This window comes from Marmota monax, unplaced genomic scaffold, assembly GCF_021218885.2.
Source record: "Marmota monax isolate L192 unplaced genomic scaffold, Marmota_monax_Labrador192_F-V1.1 WCK01_AAM20220418_F8-fsc01860, whole genome shotgun sequence".
NCBI lineage: Eukaryota > Metazoa > Chordata > Mammalia > Rodentia > Sciuridae > Marmota > Marmota monax.
In genome coordinates this window covers 10,341-37,344 of record NW_026693520.1, presented here as the reverse complement: position 1 = coordinate 37,344, position 27,004 = coordinate 10,341, and the positions used below count along the sequence as shown (strand labels likewise).

The following is a 27,004-nucleotide window of genomic DNA, read 5'->3' as shown; positions in this document are numbered from 1 at the left end:
TGAGGATCATGAGTTCAAAGCCAGACTCAGCAACAGAGAGACACTAAGTAACTCAGTTGAGACCCTACCTCTAGATAAAACACAAAATAGGGCCGGAGTGTGGCTCAGTGGTAGAGCGCTTGCCTAGCATGCTTGAAGCACTGGGTTGGATCCCTGGCACCACATAAAAATAAACAAAATAAAGGTATTGAGTCCATAAAAAAAATAATAAAATACAAAAAATAGAGCTTGGATGTGGTTCAGTGCCCCTGAATTCGAACCCTGGTGCCAAAAAAAAATTCCTCTGTTTAGCCCATTGGAACACTTAATCTGTTTCAGGGAACCTACTGTAGCCGAATTTGAGAATCACAAATAGAGCTAATTGAGATTGTCACACTGAGTTAGAATTTTGTCCTTTGACAAATCCAGTTACAGAATCCTCACAAGGTAGAAATGAAAAGTGTCCTCACCCATACAGTTTCTTCTCTTAGGCAGTTGGCACACTGGGTTAGTGGCTCCATTACTAAAGCCCTAGGCTAGAGGCCCATGTTTGGGAATTCCAACAAATCAGATCTGACCACTCGCCCCAAAGTACAAATGGAAATAGTGGTGAAAGGCGAAGAAGACATTGTTGTATCAGTTAACTGCACAGGGAAGAGAAAGTGGACCAGCTTTCCAGTCTTGGGGACACTGAGGTGAGTGTCCAGGTGATAAAGGAGCAGGAACAGGGAGGTGGCTGTAGTCTGGTTGGTCATGATTGGTCAGGCTGCCTGATAGGGACAGGAAATCGCTGTTGCCTGGGGAGTCAGTTCCAAGTCATCACATGATGTCTATATAGATCAGACCTGTTGCTCCTGGAATCCAAGATGACTCAGAGCAGAGATAATGTGCAATGGAGCCAGAGGTACCAAGTTAATTTTATCCTGCTTTTAGTTATTCACTGGTCATTTGAAGGCCCAAGTAAAGAATCAGTGCTTTCAGCAAAGACTGTCACTAAGTCCTTGTTACAGTTCTAGATCCTCTACTTCAGAATGAGGTTTTGTGGGAGAGCTCTTGCCAGCCATTTAGGACGTCCTGAGTTCAAGCCTCAGCACTACAAAGGACACCTAAAAGATTGCCTCATACTGCTTATTTACTTCTTGTGTTTCTTATTGTGTCACCTTATAGAGTTTTTATATATTAGTTAACAAAAGTAAAGATTCTAAAAGTCTGACTCAGTTTTCTATATATTTTAGGAGGTTAGGTAAATGAGTGGTCAAAAGGAAGAAATAACACAATTTTTGGTTTTAGTAAGGACATCTCAAAATAAAGCCTAAAATAATCTCAGCAAGAACTGGAATCTCTGGGCTGGGGATGTGGCTCAAGAGATAGCGTGCTCACCTGGCATGGGTGCGGCCCGGGTTCGATCCTCAGCACCACATAACAAATGTTGTGTCTGCCGAAAACTAAAAAATAAATATTAAAAAATTCTCTCTCCCTCTCTCTAAAAAAATAAAAAATAAACTTCCACTCAACCTTCATTCCAACTCCACCATTTAAAAAAAAAAGAACTGGAATCTCAGGTACACCCCAGTTTGTCACAGGCACCCTGCTGGCCAGCAGGTGACAAGGTCTCATTTCTAGTGTTCACCTTTCACCAAGTTAACTTGCTAATGTGACATTTCATATGCAGATTAAGTCCCCACAGCCATTGAGTTAAGCTTGACATGCAGACGTGATTTTTTTTAATATTTATTTTTTAGTTGTAGGTGGACACAATACCTTTATTTTATTTTCATGTGGTGCTGATAGAACCCAGTGCCTCATGCATACTAAGCAAGCATTCTTCCTCTGAGCCACAATCCCAGCTCCCAGATGTGTGAATTTTAAGTAGTAAATGTCAGACTAGCCACAAATAGCTTCTCTTTCCCACCCTCCAAATATATATATATATTTGAAAACCTTTGTATATATGAACATCTGTAGTATGAGATAAATGAGGCAAAATTTGGGAGAGACTAAGAAAAAAGGCTCAAGAGTTTTCCAACGAACTATTTGGTAATATTTCTAGTATGTTTTCTTATATGCTAATATATTATTTCTATATTTTCTCTTAAATTATAAAGTCAGTATAAATAATATAAATAAAAGTATGTATCTGGGGAGAAGTCATGAAATGTCCAATACCTTCACAAATATTTCCCTTTTCTGTTAATCTAAGCACACATTTTACACTATTAAAAAACAGTATAAAGCTCCTCATTCTGATTTTTTTTTTTCTTAGCATACCATACTGTTTTTCGGTAATCATTATTTTACAATGTTCCATCAATTTGCTATGATTTATGTCACTCTTCTTATACTGTTATTCATGATTTATCATTTTCTACCTTTACAGATAATATTTTGTACATAAAAGTGTTTCTTCTGAAGGATTTTTTAAAGATAAATCCTTGGAAAAGAATTACTGTCTCAGCAAGAGCAATATTTGTGAACATAAGCCTAATTTGTCTTTATTAATATTGCTACTGACTTTGTCACTGTAACCTAAAGTGACAAAAATCAGAAGATTCTATCAGCTCTATTCTCTATCTTTTCAGTTTCTTTCCAAATTAGCACTGAAAAGAGGAGAAAATTAAGATATGAAGAAGTAGAGAAGGAAACTTGCATGGTCCGGTTCTAGCTGGCAGTGTCGAGCCAAGGCATGAAGCAGCCTCTGAATGTAAGCTTTGAAGATGCCATGAATAACTTCATCGTTAGTTTTGTACAAATGCTCCCCTAGTCGGTACCAAAAGTTAAAGGAAATTTCTACTACCTGTCAGATTACAAGAGAAAAGATTACTTATTTGAATGGCAAAGAAATAGATTCAGTCAGTTTTAGTATTTCTAAGGCCACATAAGAAAGATTTACCTGAGGACCAGTTAAGGAGTCCCCCTTTTCTCTAGACCTCAAATATGTCCACCTACATTTAGAATGATTAGATTACATTTTCCTATTTACTCCTGGGATAACTGCTTCTAAAGTTATATTGGATTCTGAATTTAGAGAAATAGATACTGAGATGAAGTGCTTTTAAAAGTATTTTTCCCAAACTATAAAATCACTTCAATATATTTTTGAGATTAGAACATTTCTTACCGCCAAACCATGTTAATTCCTTGAACATAACTGAGTCAGCCTCCTGTCATTATATGTGAGGTGCTATACTTCTCCCCAAAATGATAATTTGGGTTTCATTCAAATCTAGTTGTCCTCATGAAATTATACAAAACAAATAAACTTCTCTTATGTAATAAAAGAAAAAGGATGGAGATTCACAAACGTGCTTTGCCTACAAGTAATCACAATTAAGAGGCAGCCCTACCATTCTTTTCCCATCAAGAATCCAAGATAGAGATACTCAAAACAATATCCAACTTGGAAGCACTTTTTTCACATTTCTTATACTATAAAGAGGAGGTAAATGAAGAAAAATGTTTTAACCTCCAAATTTAAGAGAGCAGGGTATTGCCAGGTGCAGTGGTACACATCTATAATCCTAGCCACTCAGGAGACTAGGGCAGGACAACTCAGCAAGACCCAGTTTCAAAATAAAATAAAAAGGGTTGGGGCTATAGCTCAGTGGCATCATGTTCCTGGATTTGATTCTAGTTATCACCCCATCCTCACCAAAGGGCAAGGCAAATGTCTTAAAGATAGCCTTTTCAATCCCTTTCTCATTCACATCCCTCATGTGGAGAAAAATCTGACATGTGAAGATTTGTGGAGATTCAGTTAGGATTCAGTATATGTTATAGTTTGATCTTGAAGGTCTCCCAAAGATTTATGTGATGAAAGTTGGGTCTCCATCCATTCCATAACATTACTGGGAGGTGGTGGAACCTTTAGGAGGAAGGGTCCAATGAAAGAAGTTGGGTAACTGAGGACATGCCCCTAGAGGTAGAGACCCTAGCCCTCCTCTTCCTCTTTTGCACACAGCTGGGATTTGTTGGCCATGCACTTACAGCCATGATTTACTACTGCCGGGCCACAGGCCCCAAAGCAATAGGGCCAACAAAACATGGACTAAAACATCTGAAACTGTGAGCTAAAATAAACCTTTCCTCTTTTAAAAAGTTGATTATTCATGTATTTTGTTACAGTAATGGAAAGCTGATGAACAATGTAGTTTTAAACTGCAAAGCTCTAGAGAATCAACACAGCTGAAAAGGGGACTCAGTGAAAAAGCAATAAGCTTTTCTAATAGGTTTTTTGAGGGACCTACAACAGACAATCCAGCAAACCAGGTTAAAAAAAATGGAAAAGGATATAAAGTAGAAACTCAATTTTTGAAAAATTTCAATACAGAGGGAACTCCCATATCACATTAATTAAAAATAAGAATATAATTTCTCAAGAAAACAAGGTGAGGGATGAGGCCTTGGAATATAAACAACATGCAATACACAACTTGGAGATGATGGTCTTAGCATATTAAAGACATTACCTCATACTGAGGGTGCCCTGCACAAATAAGAAGCAATTCCAGAGTTCGCAGGTCCCCAAGACCTTGGCCTGGAGTACAAACAATTTTTTCAAGAAAAGTTTCACATAGTTCAGTGAAAATACGGCAGTAATTCAGAACTCTGTAGAAGAAAAAAGAATGAGAGTAGCAAGTCAGAAATCTGGTTATTGTTTACACACACACACACACACACACACACACACACACACTCTCTCTCTCTCTCTCTCTCTCTCTCATAGTCCTCAGCTTAAGACACATATAGTGATTCTTTGCTATGCTGTATCACAATCTCTATTGTAGATACCTTTACTTAGACTGTCTACTTCTCCACAGATAAGCAAGGAATAAGTCAAATTCTCAATTACTAAAACATTTTTAAAAGTTACACTTGATATTTTAAAGTCTTTTCCCTAATTTTTATAGCCTTTCCTTTTGTGCAAAAACTTTGCATAATTGGTAATTATACAACTTCTTCTGCATCCAACTTGCCACTTCTAAGTTTGCATGAGAATCAAAGTATCTTTAGGATGCACTACTTTAATATTTACACAGAGCCACTAAGAATCATAAACAATAGATGAATAATAAAAAGTAACATAATGTGCTAGGGATGTAGCTTAAATATAGAGTACTTCTCCTGTGTGAGGCTCTAGGTTCAATCCCTAGCACCACAAAAGTAAAAAATAAAAGATCAGACTTTTAAAAAATTCAGAGCTCCAATCTTAAATAATTACTCACTTGTCTAAATCTTCACGTGCCACAGCCATATGATAGGCAGTCTCCAATGTCAGGACTCCCTGAAAAAGTTGCATTGCTAATGGCAAGTTAGTTTCCACATTCTCAATGGCATAAAGAGCTGAGCACACACAGTCTGAAGCAGCTTCATGTAGGTTAGATGAGGTCTTATCCTGTTGCTGGAAGATAGCAGGAACAGCAAAGTAAGAAGTATGATCATTTTAATACAAGTAATAGGAAAACAATTATAGCTTCTTCTGAACATGTTATGTACTTTAAATATCTAATAGCCTAGTAGTCACTGCCTTGTATAAGACAACATCATGTTGTCTATTATTATTATCATCATGTTGTCTATTATTAGCCCTATTATTATCTCTGGAAATCTTTTCCATACTCTTTCTGATATTCAAGTACTAAGTAAAATGAAAGGGCTCAACAACTTCCAAACATATCACTGTGAAATCAGAATACCAAAGTTAAATAACAGTTCTTCAAACTTATTGGGATGAAAGGAGGAGGTAACTTATGATCAAAAATCATAGAGTCCTCTAACTTCTCATTAACAATGATGCATGTTAGAAAACGAGAGCAAGGCTTCTAAAATTCTGAAGGAAAATATATTGAATCTAGAATTCTATACTTAGCCAAAGTATGAAAACAAAATAAAAATATTTCTTGGGCATGCAGAAATTCTGATTTCACTTTCTGTGCATCTTTTCTGAGGAATTCATTGAGTAGGTTCAAAAACTACTTTATTCAACCTAGAAAGCATAGAAAAGGGAAATCCAAGGATGACCATTTGGGAGCTGATCTAAAGAACAACTGATACAAATTAGTATAGTTCAGAAGGTACAAGAAGGGACGATGCAAGGCTCCTACTTAAAGAGAGTACAGATGAGAGGCTGGAAAAATGTAATGAAGGCATATTAGTTTTTCTTGAATAACAAAAACCAGGAAACTTAGAATCACCAGGAGGGAAAAATGCTACATAAGCAGTGTTAGGAGAGCAACAAGATGCAAACTATTCATTACCCTATTCTTAAAACCGAATGGTGGGGGCTGGGGATGTGGCTCAAGCGGTAGTGCGCTCGCCTGGTATGCGTGCGGCCCGGGTTCAATCCTCAGCACCACATACAAACAAAGATGTTGTGTTCGCCAAAAACTAAAAAATAAATATTAAAAAAAAAAAAAATTCTCTCTCTCAAAAAAAAAAAAATGGTGGTTCAAAGATATTATATAACCATGTTTTAAAAGTTAGATACATACTCAAATTTATTCTTTTGAGATATATACTCAAATTTATTCTTTTTATCTTTAAATAACTTAAAAAAAAAGAACTACAGAGGGAAGTTACACAAGAAAGCTGTGTAACTTATAAATATAAAGCAAACTAAAATGTGGCATGATTTTCAACCATTCAATGAATGTAAAAAATGAGAATATATTTGACCCTCAACTATGGAAATACTCTCAATTTAAGTGGCAGTGGAGTCCTGACATGAGATCAGTAGAGTAGATAATATAATCCTTACATACTACTGAACTTCTTTCTTACCCAGATCCCAATTCCCAGAAGTCACCACTATTAAGTCTGAAGTGTATATACTAGAGACTTTCCTCCATTCATAGGTAATCAAACTTATGTGGGTTTTTTGCTTAGTTTTTGTTTTTTCTTTTATTTTATTTTGAGACAAGGCTTCATTCAGTTGCTCAAGTTTGCCCTTGGGCAAATCCCTGGGATTATAGGTCAGTGGTGCCGTGCGGGGCTTGCTAGCCTTCTCTCAGACGGCCCGTCATCAACACCCCCAATGGCTTTCTTCTCACAGCCTTTAGACCTTGTACACGTTTCACATTCCCAGAGAGACAAGATGGGGCCGCCCTCTAGGCGATGGCTCTTATACCTGATCTCTTACCGCATCACAGAAAAGCCATTTCAATCACCCTACATTTGCATAGTCTGCTCATTCTGAATTTTATAAAGATTATGTGCCTTTAAACCTCAGAGTTGAATTTGTTGAATTTCAACTCTTTGGCTCCGTCTTTCTTCTGATGAACTTGCAATTGTAGGAATAATGGGTCTGACAGTGAGCTTTCAAACCGTGGCCTCTGGGTGAGCAAAGACTGCCCCTTACCGTAAGTCCTTCACTTACACTCCAACAGTCCACCTGTTGGCCAAGTCTCACCAAACTAGCCATCACATTTACATGCATTAAACTTTAAACTGATAAAGGCAGGTAATAAGTGATGACGTGCCTGTGTGATCTGGAAGACAAAGGACCAGTGAAGTTCTCAGCTAAAGGAACATATGACCCTGCCTCATCACACAAAACTGCTATTTCTAACAACTTTAAAATGCCTGCATTACTTTTAAACCAAAATCCTCTCTCAGGCTAAATCTAAATAACTGTGTGTGTCTGTGTGTGTGTGTTTGTGTACACACACACATTTTTGAGGGGGGTACTGGGGACTGAATTCAGGGGGCACCTGGCCACTGAGCCACATCCCGAGCCCTATTTTGTATTTTATCTAGAGACAGGGTCTCACTGAGTTGCTTAGCACCTCGCTGTTGCTCAGGCTGGCTTCGAACTCACGATCTCCTGTCTCAGCCTCCTGAGCTGATGGGATTATAGGCTTGTGCCACTACGCCTGGCACAACTATGTGTATTTTAAAAGTCACATCAAACGCCTACTGAAATTCAGGGTGGGAGGGCACACTTAAAGCGGCTCCCCCAGCAGGCACTGCACCTCCGGGCTGGTGATGGCTGGCTGGGACCTGCTGCTGCACTGCTCACTGACCCTCTAGCACCATCTTTCTGAGTGAGGAGGTGGCCTGCCCAAGGCCACGGGGCTCAAGTGCGGCCTCCCACGTGGCAGATGACCCTCAGGGCCCTGCTCCAGGAGGATGTGCATATACATCAGCAGTCTAAAGTTCCATGTACGTTATTAAAGGGCACAGACACAGCCATATTGATTATAGCTAAGAAAACAAACCTGGCGGCAGCAGCAGCATTGCTGTGAGAGGGAAGAATGAACAACGAACAATGACCTGCCAGCAGGATGAAGGATCTGTGCATTAAAGATCTTTAAATCACAGTGTTACAAACGTAACCCTAAGGAGAGGACTACCTATGTGTATCTACCTCTACAAAAAAGCCAAAAGATTCTCTCCAAACTAGGTGGCTTTACCGCTGACTTTCTCAGTTCTTCTAATGAGCATCTTTAGTGCAATTCTTCTCCTTTTTTTTTTTTTTTTTTTGAGAGGGGTGCTGGGGATAGAAACCAGGAGCTTTCAACTACTGAGCCATATCTCCAGCCCTTTTTTGTATTTTATTTAAAGATAGGGTCTCACCGAGTTATTTAGGGCCTTGATGTGTTGCTGAGGTTGGCTTTGGGATTATAAGTGTGTGCCAGGGTGCCCAGTTGCAATTACTCTAACACATTGCCATCCATAACTCCTAAACTTAGTAGGCAATCTTGTGCTTGTAGCAGACTCCAGCACTGCCTGCAGGGACCTGATGGAGGCCCAGGTGGGTGGCACAGCTCTGCAGGGCTCAGGAGCCTTCACTCGCTCTCACAAGTTACCCAGGAGGCACAGAGCACATCGCCCTGAACTCTGAAAACAAACCTCACCTGCCAACTAACTTTGGAATTTTGCGCTATTGAGACTTTGGCTGTACACTATGAAGAAGACACCAAAACTAAAGCAGCTACATAAATTGCAACAAAATTAAAACATGGTCCTGCGTCTCTTGTCCCCCCCACACACTTATATTGGTACCAGGGATTGAACCTGGGGTGCTCAACCACTGAGCCACATCCCCAGCCCTCCTTTTTATATTTTATTTAGAGACAGGGTCTCACTGAGTTGCTTAGCACCTCGTTAAGTTGCTAAGGCTGGCTTGGAACTTTTAATCCTCCTGCCTCAGCTCCCAAATAGCTGGGATTACAGGTGAGCACCACTGACTTCAGCTAAAACTCTTTATTTTTCTGTGGTGCTGAGGATCGAACCCAGTGCCTCATGTATGCCAGGTGAGCACTCTACCACTGAGCCACAACTCCAGCCCCTAAAACTCTTTTTTCTGATTGTGACCCCCAGGTACAGCTTTTCTGTGGGCTGGCTCAGAGCCCGTCCCTGCTTCCAGGCCCTGCGCACTCAGTCGAAACCTCTTCTTCTGCAGAGGTGCTCAAACATGTCCTTGCTCCTGGTTTTTCCACCAGCTGACACCACCCACTACAGGATGTCATACACTCCAGGCCCGACACGCCCAGCACCAGCTCTGGAATGACACAGGTGCTCTCCCTGGAGTCCAAGAGGAAGCTGACTTCCTAGCAGGTGAGACCCGACAGCCACCTGCATCCTGACCTTCCTCTTGCCTTGGGTTCCGTTTCCTCCTCCTCCATTTTTTTTTTTTTTTTAAAATATTTATTTATTTATTTTTCGGCGGACACAACATCTTTGTTTGTATGTGGTGCTGAGGATCGAACCCGGGCCGCACGCATGCCAGGCGAGCGCTCTACCACTTGAGCCACATCCCTAGCCCCTCCTCCTCCTCCATTTTTGCTGGAGCATCACAATCAACGTTGCAGTGGGCTTTGGTACACATGTGCACACGCACACCGTAACACCACACTCCGGCCACACCCAGCCAGCACTTCTCCGCTCCCTCTCCTCCTCCCACTGCGTCCCTTTCCTCGACTGATCTTCCTTTGATTTTCATGAGATCTGCCCCCATCTTTTCCTTTTTCTTTTTTTTTTTTTAATTATTATTATTATTTTTTAATATTTACTTTTTTTAGTTTTCGGCGGACACAACATCTTTGTTTGTATGTGGTGCTGAGAATCGAACCCGGGCCGCACGCATGCCAGGTGAGCGCGCTACCGCTTGAGCCACAACCCCAGCCCATCATCTTTTCCTTTTTCCTCTCTAGATTCCAGATGACCCTTGACCTCTGAGTTTGGCTTATTTTACTTAACATACTGTTCCCAAGACCCATCCACTTTCCTGAAAATGACATCATCTCATTTTTCTTTATGGCTGAGTCGAACTTCGTTGTGCGTGTGTGCCACATTTCCTCCATCCACTCACCCACTGATGGACCCTAGGCCGGCGCCATGTGTGGCTATTATGGACTGTGCTGCTATATACACGGGATGCGCATGTCATATGACTTGAGTTCTTCAGGTCAACACTGAAGGGTAGAACAACTGGGTCACATCTAATGGTTCCGTGTCTAGTCTTTTGAGCCTCAGCCTCCTGAGCTGCTGGGATCACAGGCGTGTGCCACCACTGCACCCGGGTGTTTTCTATTTTTGAGACAGGGCCTCACTAAGTTGTCCAGGCTGGCCTTGAACTTGTGATCCTCTTGCCTCAGACCCTCATGTCACTGGGATTACAGGTGTGTGTGTCACCATGAGCAGTTCTAAATTTATCTTTAAGTGATACATAAAAACAAAATTGTATGTATGAATTTATGGGATACTATAGGTATTTGAAACATTTATGCACTGTGTAATGTTTGAGCAGGTTAAACATACCCATCTCATCTACCATTTCTGTTATGGTGAAAACATTCAAACTCCTTTCTTGGGGCTGGGGCTATAGCTCAGTTGGTAGAGTGTCTGCCTTACATGCACAAGGCCCTGAGTTCAATCCCCAGCACCACAAAACAAGCAACTGACTTTCTTCTGGATTTTTACTGTTGTCTGTAGTCAGCCTACTGTGCACACCAGGTGTGATTTTGTGGTGTGGGGATGGATGCCCCGGGCCCACACCCACCTTGCACCAGAACTTATCCCCATCTAGTGGAGGGATATCTAAGCTGGGCAAAGCTCATGAACGACCCGAAGGCCTAGATTAGAACCGGGTGATAATATCCATTTGAGAAACAACTGCAAAGTTTACAACAGTATATTTGTGGGTAAAATCCCGCTGTTAGATTCAGAAAAGCTCTGCTCTAGAGAAACACCAACACACCTGTCTTTCCTGTGACTTGAGTTTTTACTCTGAAAAGGAAATGTGAATTGAGAAAGCACAGGAAGTCACTTACACATCTAACAAGTCTGGGCCACATGAGATATTAACAAGTATGCCTTCCAACTCCCGGTGGGAGCCTCTCGCGTCATCCCTGAGCGGTCTGACTGTGGCCGTTGTGTGTGGGGATGACCAAGGCTGAAGCGGACAGGCCCTGCCAGCACCTCAGGTGCTGCTACCTCAGGCCATCCAGGCCCACTGAGCCCCACCTGCTGCCTGCGCTCTCCATGTTTAAAGCAGGGCTCAGGTGGCAGCCACTCATCTACACATCTCAGCATGCTGCACACATGTCCACTGCAGCCTTCGGCCAAAAGGAGGACGAGGAACCAGAAAAAGGAGCCCAGTCCTGGTACCCACAACTGCACAAGAACGCACGAGAGTCCATGGTACGAAGTGTTCCAGGAGGCAGGTGGGGAGAGCCTAAGTGGGCTGCGGTGCTCGAGATATGGCAGGGGCTACTGCTGACGAGCAGTGTCTTTTCTAGGACAAACAAAATGTTTTGGTTGGGTGCAGTGGTGCCCACCCACCTGCAGTTCCTATGAACTGGGAGGCTGAGGAGGGAGGACTGCAAGTTGAAAGCTAGCCTCAGCAGTTTAGTAAGGCCTGTGGCAACTTAGTGAGACCCGTCTGAAAATGTAAATAAAAAGGGCTAGAGGGCAGGGGCTGTGGCTCAGTGGTAGAGCACTTGCCTCACATCTGTGAGGCCCTGGGTTCGATTCTCAGCACTGCATATAAATAAATGAAAAAAAATAAGGTCCATCAACAAGAACAAGTACAGGGCTGGAGCCGGGCACTGTGGTGCACGCTTGTAATCTCAGCCGCACGGGAGGCTGAGGTGCTAAGCAACTCAGTGAGACCCTGTCTCAAAATAAAATATAAAAACGGATGGGGATGTGGCTCAGTGGTTAGGTATCACTGGGTTCAATCCCCAATGCCAAAAAAAAAAAAAAAAAAAAGGCTGGAGATGTGGCTCAGTGGAGAAGTGCCTCTGGAAGAACTGAAAAGGGAACACTCTACAGGTGGCTGCTCGACTCTACAAACACATCAGCACCACTGAGCTGCTCCAGTTCATGCTGTGACTTCTCTCTCAGTAAAGCTGTTTCTGAGAGAGTTAAGAGGGTGCAGGTCAGTGGCAGAACACTGAAAAAAAGGGGAAAAAAAGCCCAAAACGAAACCAAACCCCCCAACACAAAACTTAGTTTGAACCTCCAATATAGGCCTTCTTTTCCTTTTAAAAAAGAAAAAGCAAAGGAACAAGGACCACCACTCATTCAGCGAGGCCAGGAAGCCTCCCACACGGGCTGCACCTGGAGCGGCGTGCTCCCAAAGGTCCCGTCCTGGCGGTGCTGCCCCATGCCGTGGCACAGGAGCAGAGGACACGGGTCTTGATGAAGGCAGGCGGGCAGGCCGGGCCGGCCTCTCACTGCAAGGCTCACCCGCCCTCTCGGGTGACTCAAAAGGGCGGTGGAGGAAACGCTGCCCCGGGGCTGGAGACAGACGCAGGGGCCCTGCTCACCTGGGCCTCTCCCAGGTCGTTGTTCACCACGGTGAAGTTCAGCCCCAGCTCCTCCACATCCTCCTCGTAGCTCTTGAGGAACAGCAGGTTCCTGTAGACCTCGGGGTCCAAGGAGGCCAGATGGTGGATGTCCACATCGGCACTGGTGCCCAGCAGCTTGGAGAGGAAGAAGCCGGCAAAGGGCAGCTCCACCAGCATGTTTTCATAGAGAGCCTTCAGACAGGACAGAGCAGGGCACAGGGTTAGCATTCACAGATACTTCTGTCATGCTTCCTCAACTGAACAGGGTCCTAGGGCAGCGGCTCTTTCTCCGCGGCCACGGCAGGGTGAGCCCGCGGGCCAGGCCTCGACCGAGGCACTCCCTGGGAGCGTTCAGTCTGCCACAGCTCACTGCAGACTGTGCGGGGCTGAGACACAGTGCTGAGACAGAAGGGACGTGGGCCACTCCTCTGCACTCCCAAAGGGTCAGAGGGGATGGTAGACGTAGAGCCCTCACCGATGTCCCAAGAATCACCAAGAACAAAGCAGCAGCAGCAGCAGCAGCAGCAGCAGGGATCCGTTCACAGCCCACAGGACAGAGCCTGGGGCCAGGGTGCAGGCAGGGAGACTCCTTCAGAGTCCCCAGCTCCTGGCTCTTCTCAAAGTCACCCTCCCTGCGTGTCTGCTTTGGAGGTACTGGAGCCTAAACTCTTTCTCTAAAGACTGGCCGCTGACTTTGAGACCCACTCTGATCCAGCACTGACCCCATTTTACTTGAGTAAACCTGCACAGACCCTGTTTCCAATGAAGTCACATTCACAGGCAGGGGACGTTAGGTGGTGAGCAGAGCTCCTCAGGCTCGCCGGCCAGACCATCTCTGCCCCACTGTCCCTGCAGCATAGCGTACGTGTGGCTGTGTTCCACAATGGACTTCATGTGATTTCACAAGTTGAGAAATACCATTGATGCCCACCTTCATATCTAAGGATGTGGACATATTTATAGTATAGTCTGTAAGCAGTGAAACATACACAGCTGGTCATACCTGAGCAGGGACCCTGAAGACCAGGATGTGGAGCCCTAACCCCACACACGGCACTCTCGCCCTTCCCTCACACCCTCTGCAGTCAACCCCTTGTTGCTGCTACGTGGTGGGCAGGGTTCCCTGGTGTCAGGACCTCCCGGAGGGGGCACGCAGCACGCAACCCTTTGTCTGAGATGCCCGATGCTGCCTGTTCTTTTGTTTATTGCTGTGTGATGTCTTTTCCTCTTCACCTGGCGGTGGACACACAAGCTGATGAGTAAAGACTGAAGGACAGGCCTGGAGAGCACTCAAGGATGGGCATGGGGCGTGCTTGCCCACATTAGGTACTGCCCACGCATTCTCCAAGGTGCCCAGGGCTGGTGTCAGCACCAGTAATGTGGGTGTCCGTGGCCACATACTCCTGGGCATGGCACTGTTGGCCTTCTCATCTCAGCCATGCTGGGTGTAGCAGGGGGCACCTCGCTGACTCTCCTGGTAATTAAAGGAGTCAATCAAGCCCTGGTGCTAGCATATCATGCTCCAGAGACCCTCTAGTGAATGCAAGGTTCCCTGCATCACGTCAGGGGTTCCTGTGGCCCAAGGCTGTAAAATCCAACAAGAACCAGAATTTCACTGTGATGTTTTCAGAAGTCTTAGTATTTTGTTTGGGAAGATGGGCCTGGAAGCCACAATAAGCCTTTCTAATGTAGCAGCTGGCTGCCTCCTCCCGGTTCTCACTATGTGCAGGCGCCATGTTGAGCACAGTGTAGGACATCTGTGACCTCCCATACATGTGGCTCTGGGACAAGGCCGGAGGATGGCTCCCACAGAGGCCAAGAGAAGACTGGGTTTCCTCTGTGAGCGCCTCGTCTGTGGAGGTCTGCGTTCACAGTGACCCCATGAAATGCTCCCCGCCTTACCTTCCCAGGACAAGAAGCACAGTGCGATTACCCTACTTGGTAAGTGGAGAACTTGGGCCTGGTTTTAAAGTAAAAAGTGCTCTCTAGCAGAGGGGTCGAGAACCTGTCTTGTGTTTGGAGTACATGTGGTCCTGGGACCCTGCCTAGGCCTGAGGGACACCAGCAAGGACAGACAGAGGCCAAGAGCTGCACTGGCCCCATACCGAGGGTTGTGCTGAGGAAGATGTGCTTGGACATAGCCAGGAGTCCTTTGTCCCAGGCTTTAGAGAGGCACATGTCGCTGGGTGCCTCATGAAAGGCCCCGACAGACAGCTGCTTCATCTGTGGGGTAGCCTCCCACAGATGGCCCAAACAGGAGTCACTCTTCTGCCAGATCATGTAACACACACTCAGGCAAAAGCTAATGGTCCAGAGCAAACAGATCCTGGGAGGTGGGGTGCGCGAGGTGCCTCTGGGGAGCTTCTAGAAAGCAGCCCCGGCGCTCTGTCATGGTTCCCAGCACAGCACAGCATTCAGTCATCTCTTTCAAGCTTTCTATAAAGTCGCGAGCTCCTAAACACACGCTGAAGCCTATATACTCCAATAGAGCGTGCTCACATGCCCCCCCCCCCCGGCATTTGGTACTGGGACTGAATCCAGGTGCTTAACCATTGAGCTACATCCTTAGCACCTTTTATTTTGCATTGAGACAGGGACTCAGTACGTTGCTTAGAGTTTTGCTAAGGTGCTGAAGCTGGCCTCCCACCTCAGCCTCCTGAGCCTCTGGGATTACAGAGGTGTGCCACTGGCCTGCTCAGGTGCCCTTGAGGTATGTAATCTAACTCACCTGTTGCCATCACCAAAAGACCCAGAAACAGCTGTGAAGGTTTCTCAAAAAATAATGAACACTTCAATGTCATGAATCATGCTGGTCACTTTTTTTATTTTTTATTTTTTTTTTGCCTGGTGGTGCTGGGGATTGAACCCAGGGCCTCGGGCACGCGAGGCGAGCACTCTACCACCTGAGCTGGTCACTTTTGACAGGCACTCTGGAGAGTGCTTTTTCCCCGGGCTGTCTATGTAAGAAGCTCAGGATCAATCAGGTCATAGCAGCCCCTCCAGGAGACCCTGGCATCCCTGGCTGGGCCAACCACAGCACCCTGGCCTGGTGCTCTATTTCTCATCTGAAGATTAATGACTGCCCAATTAATTCTGAAAAGATGGCCAAAAAAGACCCCTTAAGGACAGAAGGAGTAATAAAACGGCAACTCACACTTAGTCATCTATCTACTGACAATGCCAACGAAAAGCTGTTCCCCAAAGCCACGGCAAGTTCAGAGCAGTCAGAGCTATTAACCTGGAGCATGGATGCGCACCATCACGTCCAAGTCAACACTCTGCAGAGCACTGGACGGTGGGGCCCAGGTGTCGAAGAAAAGCCCTCATTTGTACAGCAAACTCTAAAAGTAAACTGCTAGCATAAATCACCTGATGTTCAATATTTAAGGTCATTGTTTGCCATCTCTGCATTAGTAACAATAAACCAGCAAGATTCCTTAAATATATCAGAGCTACCTGAATTTTAAACAGAAATCCCACTGTGACTCATAAAATGCAAATGCATAGGTATAATTTTTTACATAAGGCAGGTTTAAACCTTTAGAGCATTTAATATACAAGCACTAATAAATGATAGCACTAAAAACTATGACTGCATCAGCTAAATGGATTATAAATTAAATTTCCATAATGTATGCAACTGAGATACAAATGTAAGCATAAATCAAGGTATTTTCTAAACACAGGTTAATTATACAACTTAAAAACTGCCTATTTTTTATGCAAAATAATCCACTTAGCATTTTTCAGCCAGTCACACAACACTTATTCCTAGAAGCATATCAATAACTACCTGTCATGAAAAAATAGCAATAGGTATATGGAAAAAACCTGTAACGTATTTTTCAACTGTCTGCCCTTTATGAGTGTTTATAGCTAGAAATTGTGCCAAAATGATTTGAAATAAAAAGGATTAATTATAGTAGAAGCCTTTTAATATAAGTGAGTGCAGTCGCTGTGCAATTAATGCAAATTGTGGCTCTATCAGGAGAAGAGATGTGAGCCACATCACAGGTCATTCCTGTTTGCTGCCAAATAACTCCAGTAATTTACTACATTAAGAATCAATAAAAAAATAATGCTTTCCAAATGCATCTCTATCAATCTTCAGGTAGTTCTAAAGTGAACATTTATAACTTAATCTAAAAACTATATGAGATGATGTCTTGCTTTAAGGCCATCCTAACTGAGTAAGCAGATAATAATTTTAATGATTTCAAGTCATGATAACCACAGAGTTAAAAAAAAAAAAAAAAAAGAAACATAAGGTAAGGATACACCATCTAACCGTGTGTGCTTTGGAACCAGCCACTGGGAACAGGAAACGTGGCCTCTGGACTGGCTGCTCCCTGGCAGGAACATGCTGCGCCTCCAACACAGGGCCCAGCACAACCACGGCACCCACGCACTGACAGACGTGCATCGAGTGCCCACTGCACACCAGGGCCCACCTTGCACGGGGACTGTGCACCCGTGAACTGGCCTGCGAGTCCTCCTCTCCTCACTTGACCTTTCTGGTTATGCAGGAATGTGTACACTGCAAGACCCACTTCAGGCCCTGGCCGACCACGATCCTCTTCCAGGCACCAGTCTACACTGTCAAGTCCTGTAACACTTGTCCACACAGCTACCCCCAGGCTCACACCCACACCTGTGCTCCCTGTGGTGTTCTGGCATCTCACGGGCAGGACCATCACCTGGAGGTCGCCATGCTGCCTGAGGCTGGATGGGCTCCCACCCACTGAACCCTGCCACACCCAATGCTGAGCACAGTTCAGGTTTGCTCGAGTCAGCAGAGATGGACGGCTGCTCACTCACAGCCCAGCAAATGGCCAGAGCTGGCTTCTGCTGCATGAGGCAGGAGCAACTCGGTTACCTTGGAAATGTGGAAACCCCGCCTTTCCCAGGATGGCCCCCTCCTGTGGGAGGCTCCCAAGGCCCCAGGAGGCAGGCGCCTGCATCTTCTTTGAGACTCTGGTTTTCCAGAAAGGCATTGAGCCTGGCTGGCCCTGCTGTCTAGACTGTTGGGGCTGCCTACTCCGGTAGTCTCACCCCAGCTGCCAGGACCAGGAGCCAACCATGGTTCTGATAATAGCCATGCCAGCGGTATCTCTCCTCTTCCTTCAGAAAACCCACAGGGAATGCTGGGAGGGTGGGCGGTGCAAGGCTGGCCTCTCACGGCTTCCTGTCCCTGCTGGAAGCACAGGAGTCGGCCCACACGGTGAAACCTCCTCGGCTGGCTTGGAGCGGTCCTCCAGGGGTGGGCAGTACCACTCTGCTCAGCCACGCCCCAGCAGGGCCCTCTGCCGGGACACTGCTGCCTGGGTCTGCTGGGACATGTCTGCCTGCTGGGCTTCCTCTGGTTTCTGCAGCACCCACCAGCGGTTCTGGCAGAGGCCTGATGGTGGCTGTGAAGGGGTATGCCAACCCTCTGGCTCTTCCGCCCGTTTCCGACTCGCTGTCTGTCTTTCTGGGCTGGAGCCTCGGTATGTTCCAGAGGACAGTTCCTCCGCTCACGTCTGACTTACGGACATTCTCCTCTCAGCTGCCTGCTGGCACCCCCAGAGGTGTAGTCATTTTTATTCTGATAATGCCGAGTTGTTTTCTCCAACACATTCTTGTGATCCTGTCCTCGCTGCTCGGTTCTTGCCACCCCTGTTCCACCCTGGTCACCTGCTGTTGCAGTTCAGTTCTTCACCTGCCATGACCACCCTGAGCCTCCTCCAAAGGAGGTCGTCTTGACAAGCGTCACTGGTGTCCGCCCCTCACCCCCCATTCCCACAGGGACAGCCAACCACGGCTCAGAAAAAGAAAAGCATCCTTGATGAACAGTGCTTAAAAAAACAAAGGGCAGGGCACACCACGAGTGACCAAGACCCATCTCGTGCAAGGGCAGGAGGACTGTGGGAATACGTGAATGGCTAAGACTACAATGAGAGTACTCTGCAGGGGATCGGAACCCTGGATTCCGGTACACACCTGTCTTTTTTACTATGTAATCCGAGTCATTTTTATTTCAAGGTTAAATGCAAAAGGAGGAAATGAATGTTCATAGGAAACTATGATCTTGACTTTAGAACTGTGAGTAGTACTCTGTTTACAACAGAGGCAATGAAAACTGGGATTATTAGTCTGCTACAAAGCTGGGGGGGTGGCTCAGCTGGGGACTGCTTGCCTAGCATGTGAGAGGTCCAGAGTTCCCTCCCCACCACAGCAGAATGGTTAAAAATGTAAATAAAAGCAGGTGTGACACTCAGGAGGAACAGGTTTATTCTTCATTCTGTGAAGTATCATTCTCTTTGACTTTTATGCTTCCAGAAACAGAAACATAACTCAAGAGCAAACACACTGTGGGCAGCTGGGGCTCAGGAGGCTGCCTGCAAAGGGTGCTGACAACAAAGCAGGCGCCTTCACTCTAACTGGCAGCTGCTAAGCCCACAGGACCTGCCAGCCGCCAGAGGAGAAGCCCCAGGTGGTGACAGCTGGGAAGAGCAGCTCAGGGCTCAAGGACACTGGGGTACCAGAAGCCACCTGGACCTGCAGAGTGAAGCCTCAGGAAGCACAGTGGCATTTTATTAAGGGGCTCTAATCACACACGAGATAAATCTTCCCAGCTCTCAGTAAGGGTAACATCAACTGTTAATCGCCAATACAACAATCTACGATTCATTAAAAGCGTGCTGAATTCCACTGAAATACACAATTATAAGCCATGCTGAAGTTATACGATCTAATTAAAATTTTCAAATATATGACCAAGATATTATTGATTTATAGACATTCTGTTCCAATTAAATCAATATTCTTCAGCAAGAAAAAAAGAGCTATTTTCAGATAGAATTCAAATATGATAAAGAATTGTCTTCAATAAATATTCTGAACTTCATTGGCTTAAATGGACCCCGGTGCTTCTACTGTAGGGAAGTTCACACAACATTACCACATCCTTGAGCTGTTTATTTATTCCCCACCAGGAGGCTGATTTACAGGCGATGGAGTGCAGTTGTGACCCACCCCAGAAGCAAGAACCATCTGCTAATGGAACTTTTAACTGAAAAGTGACCAGTGACACAAGGCAATTCTTCCCACACAAGATCACTCTTGAAGACCTCTTTGCACTTTATCACAGTAAACAATCACTAACATATGCATTAAAGAAAATTTAAATACATTATGACCCAATAAATACCAATATCAATCAATATGCAGTTTTCCTCTCTTGAAGATTTAGTGTCCAGGTACCACACTATTAGTGCTACACTGTCTACTTAGACCTGGACAATCTTAGCATGTTGATACAAAGTTAACCGTTTGCAATCAGATGACACTTGTGTGAGAAAATAGTACCTCTTTAGGAATTTCCATTCAGAAAGCTATGTAAGAAATAGCTTAAATATGTGGAACTATAATTAATTGCCATCCTCAAATAAGTATTGTTTTTAAGAATTACTTTCACTTTTTATCAATCACACACATCAGCGGGGTTCAGTGAGACATTTTAATACCCATGTGCAATGTGCACGCTGAACCACCCAGCTAGCTGCCCTTCATCACCCTCCACCCCTTCACAGCCTCTCGTCCTCACTGCTGGACACCCAGGCTGGCTTCTTCCAGCATCCACCTGGGAGAGGACAGGCTCCGGTGTCTGTCTGGCTTGTTTACTTGACAGGCTGTCCTTCAGTCCTTTTTTTTTAATAATTTATTTTTTAGTTATAGGTGAACACAATCTTTATTTTATTTTATTTTTTTGGTATTGAGGATTGAACCCACTGAGCCACATCCCCAGCCCTTTTTTATATTTTATTTAGAGACAGGGTTTGCTGAATTGCTAAGGGCTGAGGCTGGCTTTGAACTCGCAGTCCTCCTGCCTCAGCCTCCCAAGCTGCTGGGATTACAGTTGTGCGCCACTGTGCCCAGCCAGCCCTACTTCTTAGAGCTGAATGATCCGCCCGAGTGTACCTGTGCTCCATTTCCTTTGTCCCTCCTCTGCCGGTGGGCACCCAGGTCCAGTCTAGGCCTTGGCTGCGGTGGACCTTCAGGCGTCTGGGCCAGTTCTGTGGTCTTGGATACACACCAGAACCTGTTTTCAGTTTCTTGAGGAGCCTCCGTCGTGTTCTCCATAAAGGTCCAGTTTACGTTCCCACCAACAGGGTGCGGGAGCTCCCTTTTCTCATTTGTGACTCATTCGTCCACTTACTTTCTGAGGTGCTAGGGATTGAACCAGGCCTGTGCACGTGAGGCTGGTGCTCACCAGCTGGGCCGTGTCCCCAGCCCGAGTGCCCGTGTCTTTACGTTTTCACCAGGTTACTTTTTTCTTTTTGATAACAGATAGCCTAATTGAGGTGAAATCATTTCCTTGTGGTTTTAATCTGTGTTTCCCTGATGGCTAATGATACTGAGCATTTTTTTCAGATAATTGTTGGCTTTTTGTATGTCTTTTCTTGAGAAGCGTCTCTTCAGATCATTTGCCCTAGAATTAAGAATTGTCGTTTTCTTGATTAAGAACCTACAGAGTGAAATTGTATTGAGTGATTTGAGTGAATAAAGCATTGAGAAGGGCAAAAAACAAAACAAAATTGATTCTGTGCCGGGAGTAGTGCGGCATGCCTGTAATCCCAGCAGCTCGAGAGGCCGAGGCAGGAGGATCCCAAGTTCAAAGCCAGCCCTAGCAAAAACCAGGCGCTAAGCAACGCAGTGAGACCTGTCAATAAAACACAAAACACGGCTGAGGATGTGGCTCAGTGGTGGAGTGCCCCTGAGTTCAATCCCCTGTAGCCACCCCCCAAAATCGATTTTGTAATGGTAGTTGTTTTCTGAGAGGCTTACGTGTTCTGGATACTAACCCATCAGGTGAATAGCCGGCAGGTGATTTTCCCATTCAGTGGTTGTCTCTTCACTCTGTGGATTGTCTCCTTTGCTGTGCACAAGTTTTTTTATTGAACAGAATCCTATTTATGTATTTTTACTGTGTTACCTGAGCTTTGGGGATTCTATAAAAATATCACTGCCTATGCCAATATCCTGAAGTGTTCTCTCTCATTTCCTTCTGAAAATTTTATAGCTTCAGGTCTTAAATTTGGGTCATTGATCCACTTTTTTTGAGGGGGCATGGGGTACCAGGGATTGAACCCAAGGGTGCTTAATCACTGAGCTACATCCCCACCAGCCCTTTTTATTTTTTTATTTTGAGTCGGCATCTTGCTAAGTAGCTGAGACGGGCCTTGAACACGAGATGCCTCAGCCTCTTCTCTAGGATCACAGGCGTGCACCACCACCTGCAGCCCCTGATCCACTCTGCGCTGATTTTCATACAGGGTGAGAGAGCGTGGACAAGGTCGTTCTTCGGCATGTGGGTGTCGCCTTTTCCCAGCACATCTGTTGAAGACGCTGTCCTTCCTCCAGTGTTTCTGACATCTGTGTTGGGAATCACTTGGCTGTAGATGGCGGGTTATTCTGGGGTCCCCAGTCTGTCCCACTGTGCCGTGTGCCTGCTTTTCTGCCAGTGCCATGCTGTTTTGGTCAGTGTGGCACTCAACCACGTCTTGAAATCAGGTCTTGTGGAGCCTCAGCTTTGTTCTTTTTGTTCAAGATAGCTTTGGCGACTGGGTCTTCTGTGTGTCCTTGGTGTTTTGATGGGGATTTCATTGAGTCTGTAAATTGCTTTGCGTACTAAGGACATTTTAACAATATCAATTCTCCGAATTCACGAATACATGAGGTCTTCCCATATCTTTGTGCCTTCTTCCAATATCTTTGATCAGAGAAATAACTATAGGATTGTTATTGGTTTTGCCTAAACTCCATTATTTTAAACAATGTTACTGAAATGTAACTTATGTGATCTTCATTTCTGGGAGTGAGGTTTAGCTCACAAACTCTCCTCCCTGGAACCTGCTTTAAGCATGTTATACACATTCCACAAGAGGGTGTTATGAGCAATCTGTCACCTGTCCCCAATCTACAATACTGCTGTCCCATGAGCGCCGCCTTTGCAACAGCTCAAATTATGAGCAGCATATCAATAAACAGAGAGGGAAAAACCAGGTCCCTCTCCTCATCAGACTTACATAACAATCAGTCTCTACACTAATCAAAATGGGATGACTTATATATTTAGGAAGAACAACTCTGTGACCCTAACCCTATCTTCTGTCCCTGTGGCAGGGGAGAACCACTAGGCACGGGGGTGGGGTGGCGGCGGGGGGTAGGCGCACGTCAGGTCAGTCTGCAAAACTGAGGCTCACTCCACTCTCACTCCCTCTTCCTCTCTTCGCTGCTGATGATTTAGAGGCTTCTGGGCTCATCTTCACTGAAAACACTACAGACAGCATTTACAGATCTCTGTGTTGTTGAGAGAGGGCGGCTTCCAGCGGTACCCAGCAGAGACCCCAAGGCCAGTGCACGGCTCCAGCTACAGAGGGAGCCTGAGTGGCTTGAGTGTGGTGTGTCCCCCATCAGTTTGTGCTGATGGGTGGTGGGACGGATGGGCATTTGGTGACACTGGGGACGTCCGCAGGAGGGCGTAACACTGCCCCTGCGGCACCTGCCCCCTGATCATTCTGGCTGCCTGTCGTGCTAAGTGAGCTCTTGTTCCCACACGTGCTCTCAGCCACTGTGATGCCATCTGCTGTGAGCTTCTACCAGAGTCAAGCCAATGCCAGCATCATACCATGGAGCCTCTTGAAGTGTGAGCTAAATAAACCTCTTTTCTTTAACAGCCGAAATTTGTTACTACCCTAAGGGTAAGCCTAGAGAGAGATTTTGTTTCTGGGAGTGTCACAGTGAGGTCAGCTGGAGCCCAGTTACTAAACCTGAATAATGCCTAAAATCTGTGTTATTATAAAAGTAGTGACATCTGGAATCTGAACAAATGGGTAGCAACCTATAGTATAATACATCTGAAAGAGACATAAATAAAGAAGAATTACTGCGTATTCAAGTCGACTGATGACCTTCCACTGCCCCCTTGCTCTTGAGGCCTGGGGTTTTACTACCATTTGCCACTAATTCACACACATGCACACCTCACTACAAAGCCACCACAATCAAGACATTCTTGCACTGGCATAAGTTAGACGAAGTGCTCAGCAGAGGGGAAGTCAGAGTCCTGTTTATGGTCAACTTATTTTCAACAAGGGTGTGAAGAACTTCAGGGCCCCAACAGTAACAGTCTATAAAAACTAACTCCAAAGCCAAAGGCAAGAGCCAAAAGGACAAAGCTGTTAGGAGAACACACAGGAGATGTACCCGTGTACCTGACATGTACCCATATAAGAGGCTTCTCAGACAAGACAAAAGCACCAAACCAAAGACAAGACCGTCAAGGGCACCACATGTAACTGAAAGCAAGGGTGTGCAGCTCAGTGTCTGGAGCACACCAAGGGGTCCAGCCACAGGAACACGTCGCAGGCCTGAGTGGCAGGGGACACGCAGAGTGCGCTACAAGGTGCTCAGCACGAACAGTCCCCAGGGAGAGGCGAGGCAGAATACTGTGGAACCTGTGCACGAATGTTCAGAGCATCAACCATAAAAGACAAAAACCAGACAATCCAAATGACCCCCATGGGTGAATGGACAGAAGGCACTGTGCCCACACCCCAGTCTGTGACCCTCCATCAACCACGGCGGGAATGGAAACGTCTCACCATGTGTACAAGGCCTTGTGAAGTAGCTGAGCTTAGTCCACGTCAGGCCGACAAAGGTTCCCTGAAACAGAAGGTGTGGCTCTGAAGGGAAGGACAGGGGAAGGGTGGACAAAACAAACTTGGTCAACATGCAAGCAATCAGCCCAGCATGTTCTAAGGGAGACCTGGCCGGAAGCTGAGCCTGCTGGTAAAGTCTGTAGCACAGTCAGTGTGTTTCTAAAAACTGCTGCAGGGGAAGTACTAAGTATCAGGCACCTGTTGTTCATACCCATGTCTGTCTGTCTGTATTGGTACCAGGGAGCGAGCCCAGGGGCTCTTAACCACTGGGCCAACATCCCCAACCCTTTTTATTTTGAGACAAGGTTACACTAAGTTCTTAGGGCATTGCTAAGTTGCTGAGGATGGTTTTGAAACTGTGATCTTCCTGCCTCAGCCTCCTGAGCTGCTGGGTTTACAGTGTGCCACTGTGTCCACCTTCTTCTGCTTTTAAAGCAACGGAAATAAAAAGTATTTTCAGGTCACATAAACTTTGCCCTAAAAACTTCCTCAAATGTAAAAAAATTTTACCTACCTGTTAACAATACACCATAGATCCATGGGTAACATAAAACATTAATTTTACTTAATAAGAATTTTATTAGCAGAAATGCTGTACGCAGAATGCAGTAACACTTTACAGTTGCCAGACATGAGCTGTGTCCTTCTGTGATACCTCAAGCAATGCACTCAACATAAAAAATAAGTTAGGAATCAATATATGGAAGGCCCAGACTGGCTGGCAGAAGCTGGTGCTAGGGGGCACAGACAAGAGGACAGAAGAGGGCCAGCAGTCAGCCCTCAGGAGAGTGCTGTGGCTACCCGGCACCTTCTTGGGATGCTCTTATTCTGGCGTCGGACTCGGACAGAGAAGGTGGGGTAGGACTTATCAAAGTTGTTCTGTGAGTGCTGGTCCAGGAGTGCCTGAACACCAGGGAGTTCCTGCACACGCGAGAGGCCCTTTCCCTCTGTCATCCAACTGCCATGAGTCCCATGGGATCAGCTCATAACTCGCTCCTCATTTAGGAAAGTTTAAGCTGAAGTTCCAGCTCCCAATTTTACTGGAATACTTGCTTAGCCACATTCTTATAGAATTAGCAACTACCACCATTAAGTTTACTTAAAATGCAAAAAGTGAAAAACAACAAAAAACCCAAATAAAAATGAACAACCCAGAAATATAAACTTGTAGGTCAAAGCTCCCTATTTTAGCCGGGTATGGGGACACACGTCTGTAATCCCAGCAGCTTGGGAGGCTGAGGCAGGAGGACCCCAAGATCAAAGCCAGCCTTAGCAATTCAATGAGACCCTGTCTCTAGTGAAATATAAAAATGGGGTGGGGATTTGGCTCGGTGGTTAAGCACCCCTGGGTTCAATTCCTAGTACCAAACAAAACAAAACAAAAAATCTCCCCATTTAAAAATGTTAGTAACTAATAAATGAAAACAACGCTTTTTGGACTAAGGTTCATCTGTGGGGGGGCAGTAGCAATGCTGGTCTCCAAAGCACACCCCCGGTTAGTGTGGGGATCAGAAGGGAAAGCTTAGGAGCACAGGAGCTGGCAGGCCAACCCCCAGGCTAACAGCTCTGGAGGCTGCCACACAGCAGCTCTGCTTCCGACACTTCACCCCAGGCCTGCAGCAGCCGTGGGCACTGTGACAGGTAACCACAGGAGCAGAAACAGGAGACAAAGTGGCAGGGACAGACGGGCCCCCTTTAGGCGTGGTGCAGTGAAAAGTCCCTCAGCTGCTGCAAACTTGTACCCATGTAAGGAATGTAGAATGCATCTCCAATAGAACTGCAGACTCCCTGCTTTGATGGACCCCAAACTTCCTTATGTATTAAAGTAAAAACCTGCTGTGCCTGGGACTCGGGCTCTGGGAATTACACCTCTAGTCAGTGGCGCTGCTAAGAGAGCTTTCCTTCCAGATCTCAGTGTCCCGATCCTCGTTCCCTGCTGCACTAGGTCAGGACCACATGTACCCTTGTCTTGTTCCTGATTGGAGCTGGGGAGAACTTACCCCTGAAGCTCCTGCTCTGTTACATAAGTAATCGCCCTCACAATGCAGGCTAATAAGTCCAGTTTGTACACATGACTGGCACATGTTAACATTTTGGCTTCGAAAGCATCACCAGAATATCATTCTCAGACATAAAATTTTGTAGAATTTGCATAAAATATACACAACATATTTAAACTATACTGAATAACTGTGGGCTTGCTTCCATCTCATAGCACTTTAAAAATATTCACTTTCAATATTATCCATAAAGCAACTGAGAGAAGACTTGAAATGCTTACAGCACGTACACCTGCGTAGCAGATAACCATTGTAAACCATCTCCAAACCAGATTCTATCTCGTTGCCTGTATTTGTATACTGTGATCATTTTGAAGGATGTAATTACTGCGCATGTAAACATACAAAGATGAATGTAGTTGTTACATAAATACATACTATTTAGGATTCACCAAGACAACCTTTAAAAATTCTGAACAAAGATTATGGACGAAGCAGAGACCATGACACACAGAAACAGAACGGCCACTTT

At 45.4% G+C, this 27,004-nt stretch overlaps 1 protein-coding gene and 1 long non-coding RNA gene across 4 annotated transcripts in view; both read right to left on the bottom strand.

Annotated features, from left to right (window-relative positions):
* Positions 1-125: 125 nt before the first annotated feature.
* The window catches only part of LOC124102266 (ubiquitin-protein ligase E3C), a 37,213-nt gene continuing 10,334 nt past the window's right edge, over positions 126-27,004 (bottom strand). The window contains exons 6-10 of one of the 3 annotated variants that reach the window (XM_058583677.1): positions 12,750-12,962; positions 5,202-5,377; positions 4,446-4,584; positions 2,627-2,773; positions 126-1,424 (exon numbers count right to left, since the gene is read on the bottom strand). In XM_058583677.1, coding sequence (XP_058439660.1) covers positions 1,389-1,424; positions 2,627-2,773; positions 4,446-4,584; positions 5,202-5,377; positions 12,750-12,962 — 711 coding nt within the window. In that variant the 3' untranslated portion in view covers positions 126-1,388. Of the gene's footprint in view, positions 1,425-2,626; positions 2,774-4,445; positions 4,585-5,201; positions 5,378-6,567; positions 7,464-12,749; positions 12,963-27,004 lie in introns of those variants that run through there. The other 2 variants (XM_046458492.2, XM_046458494.2) reach the window with 2 other exon arrangements.
* Positions 17,018-27,000, bottom strand: LOC131424690 (uncharacterized). Its single transcript, XR_009228107.1, has 2 exons — positions 18,108-27,000; positions 17,018-18,071 (listed from the first exon to the last, which is right to left on the bottom strand). It is a non-coding gene; the product is annotated as an uncharacterized LOC131424690 (long non-coding RNA).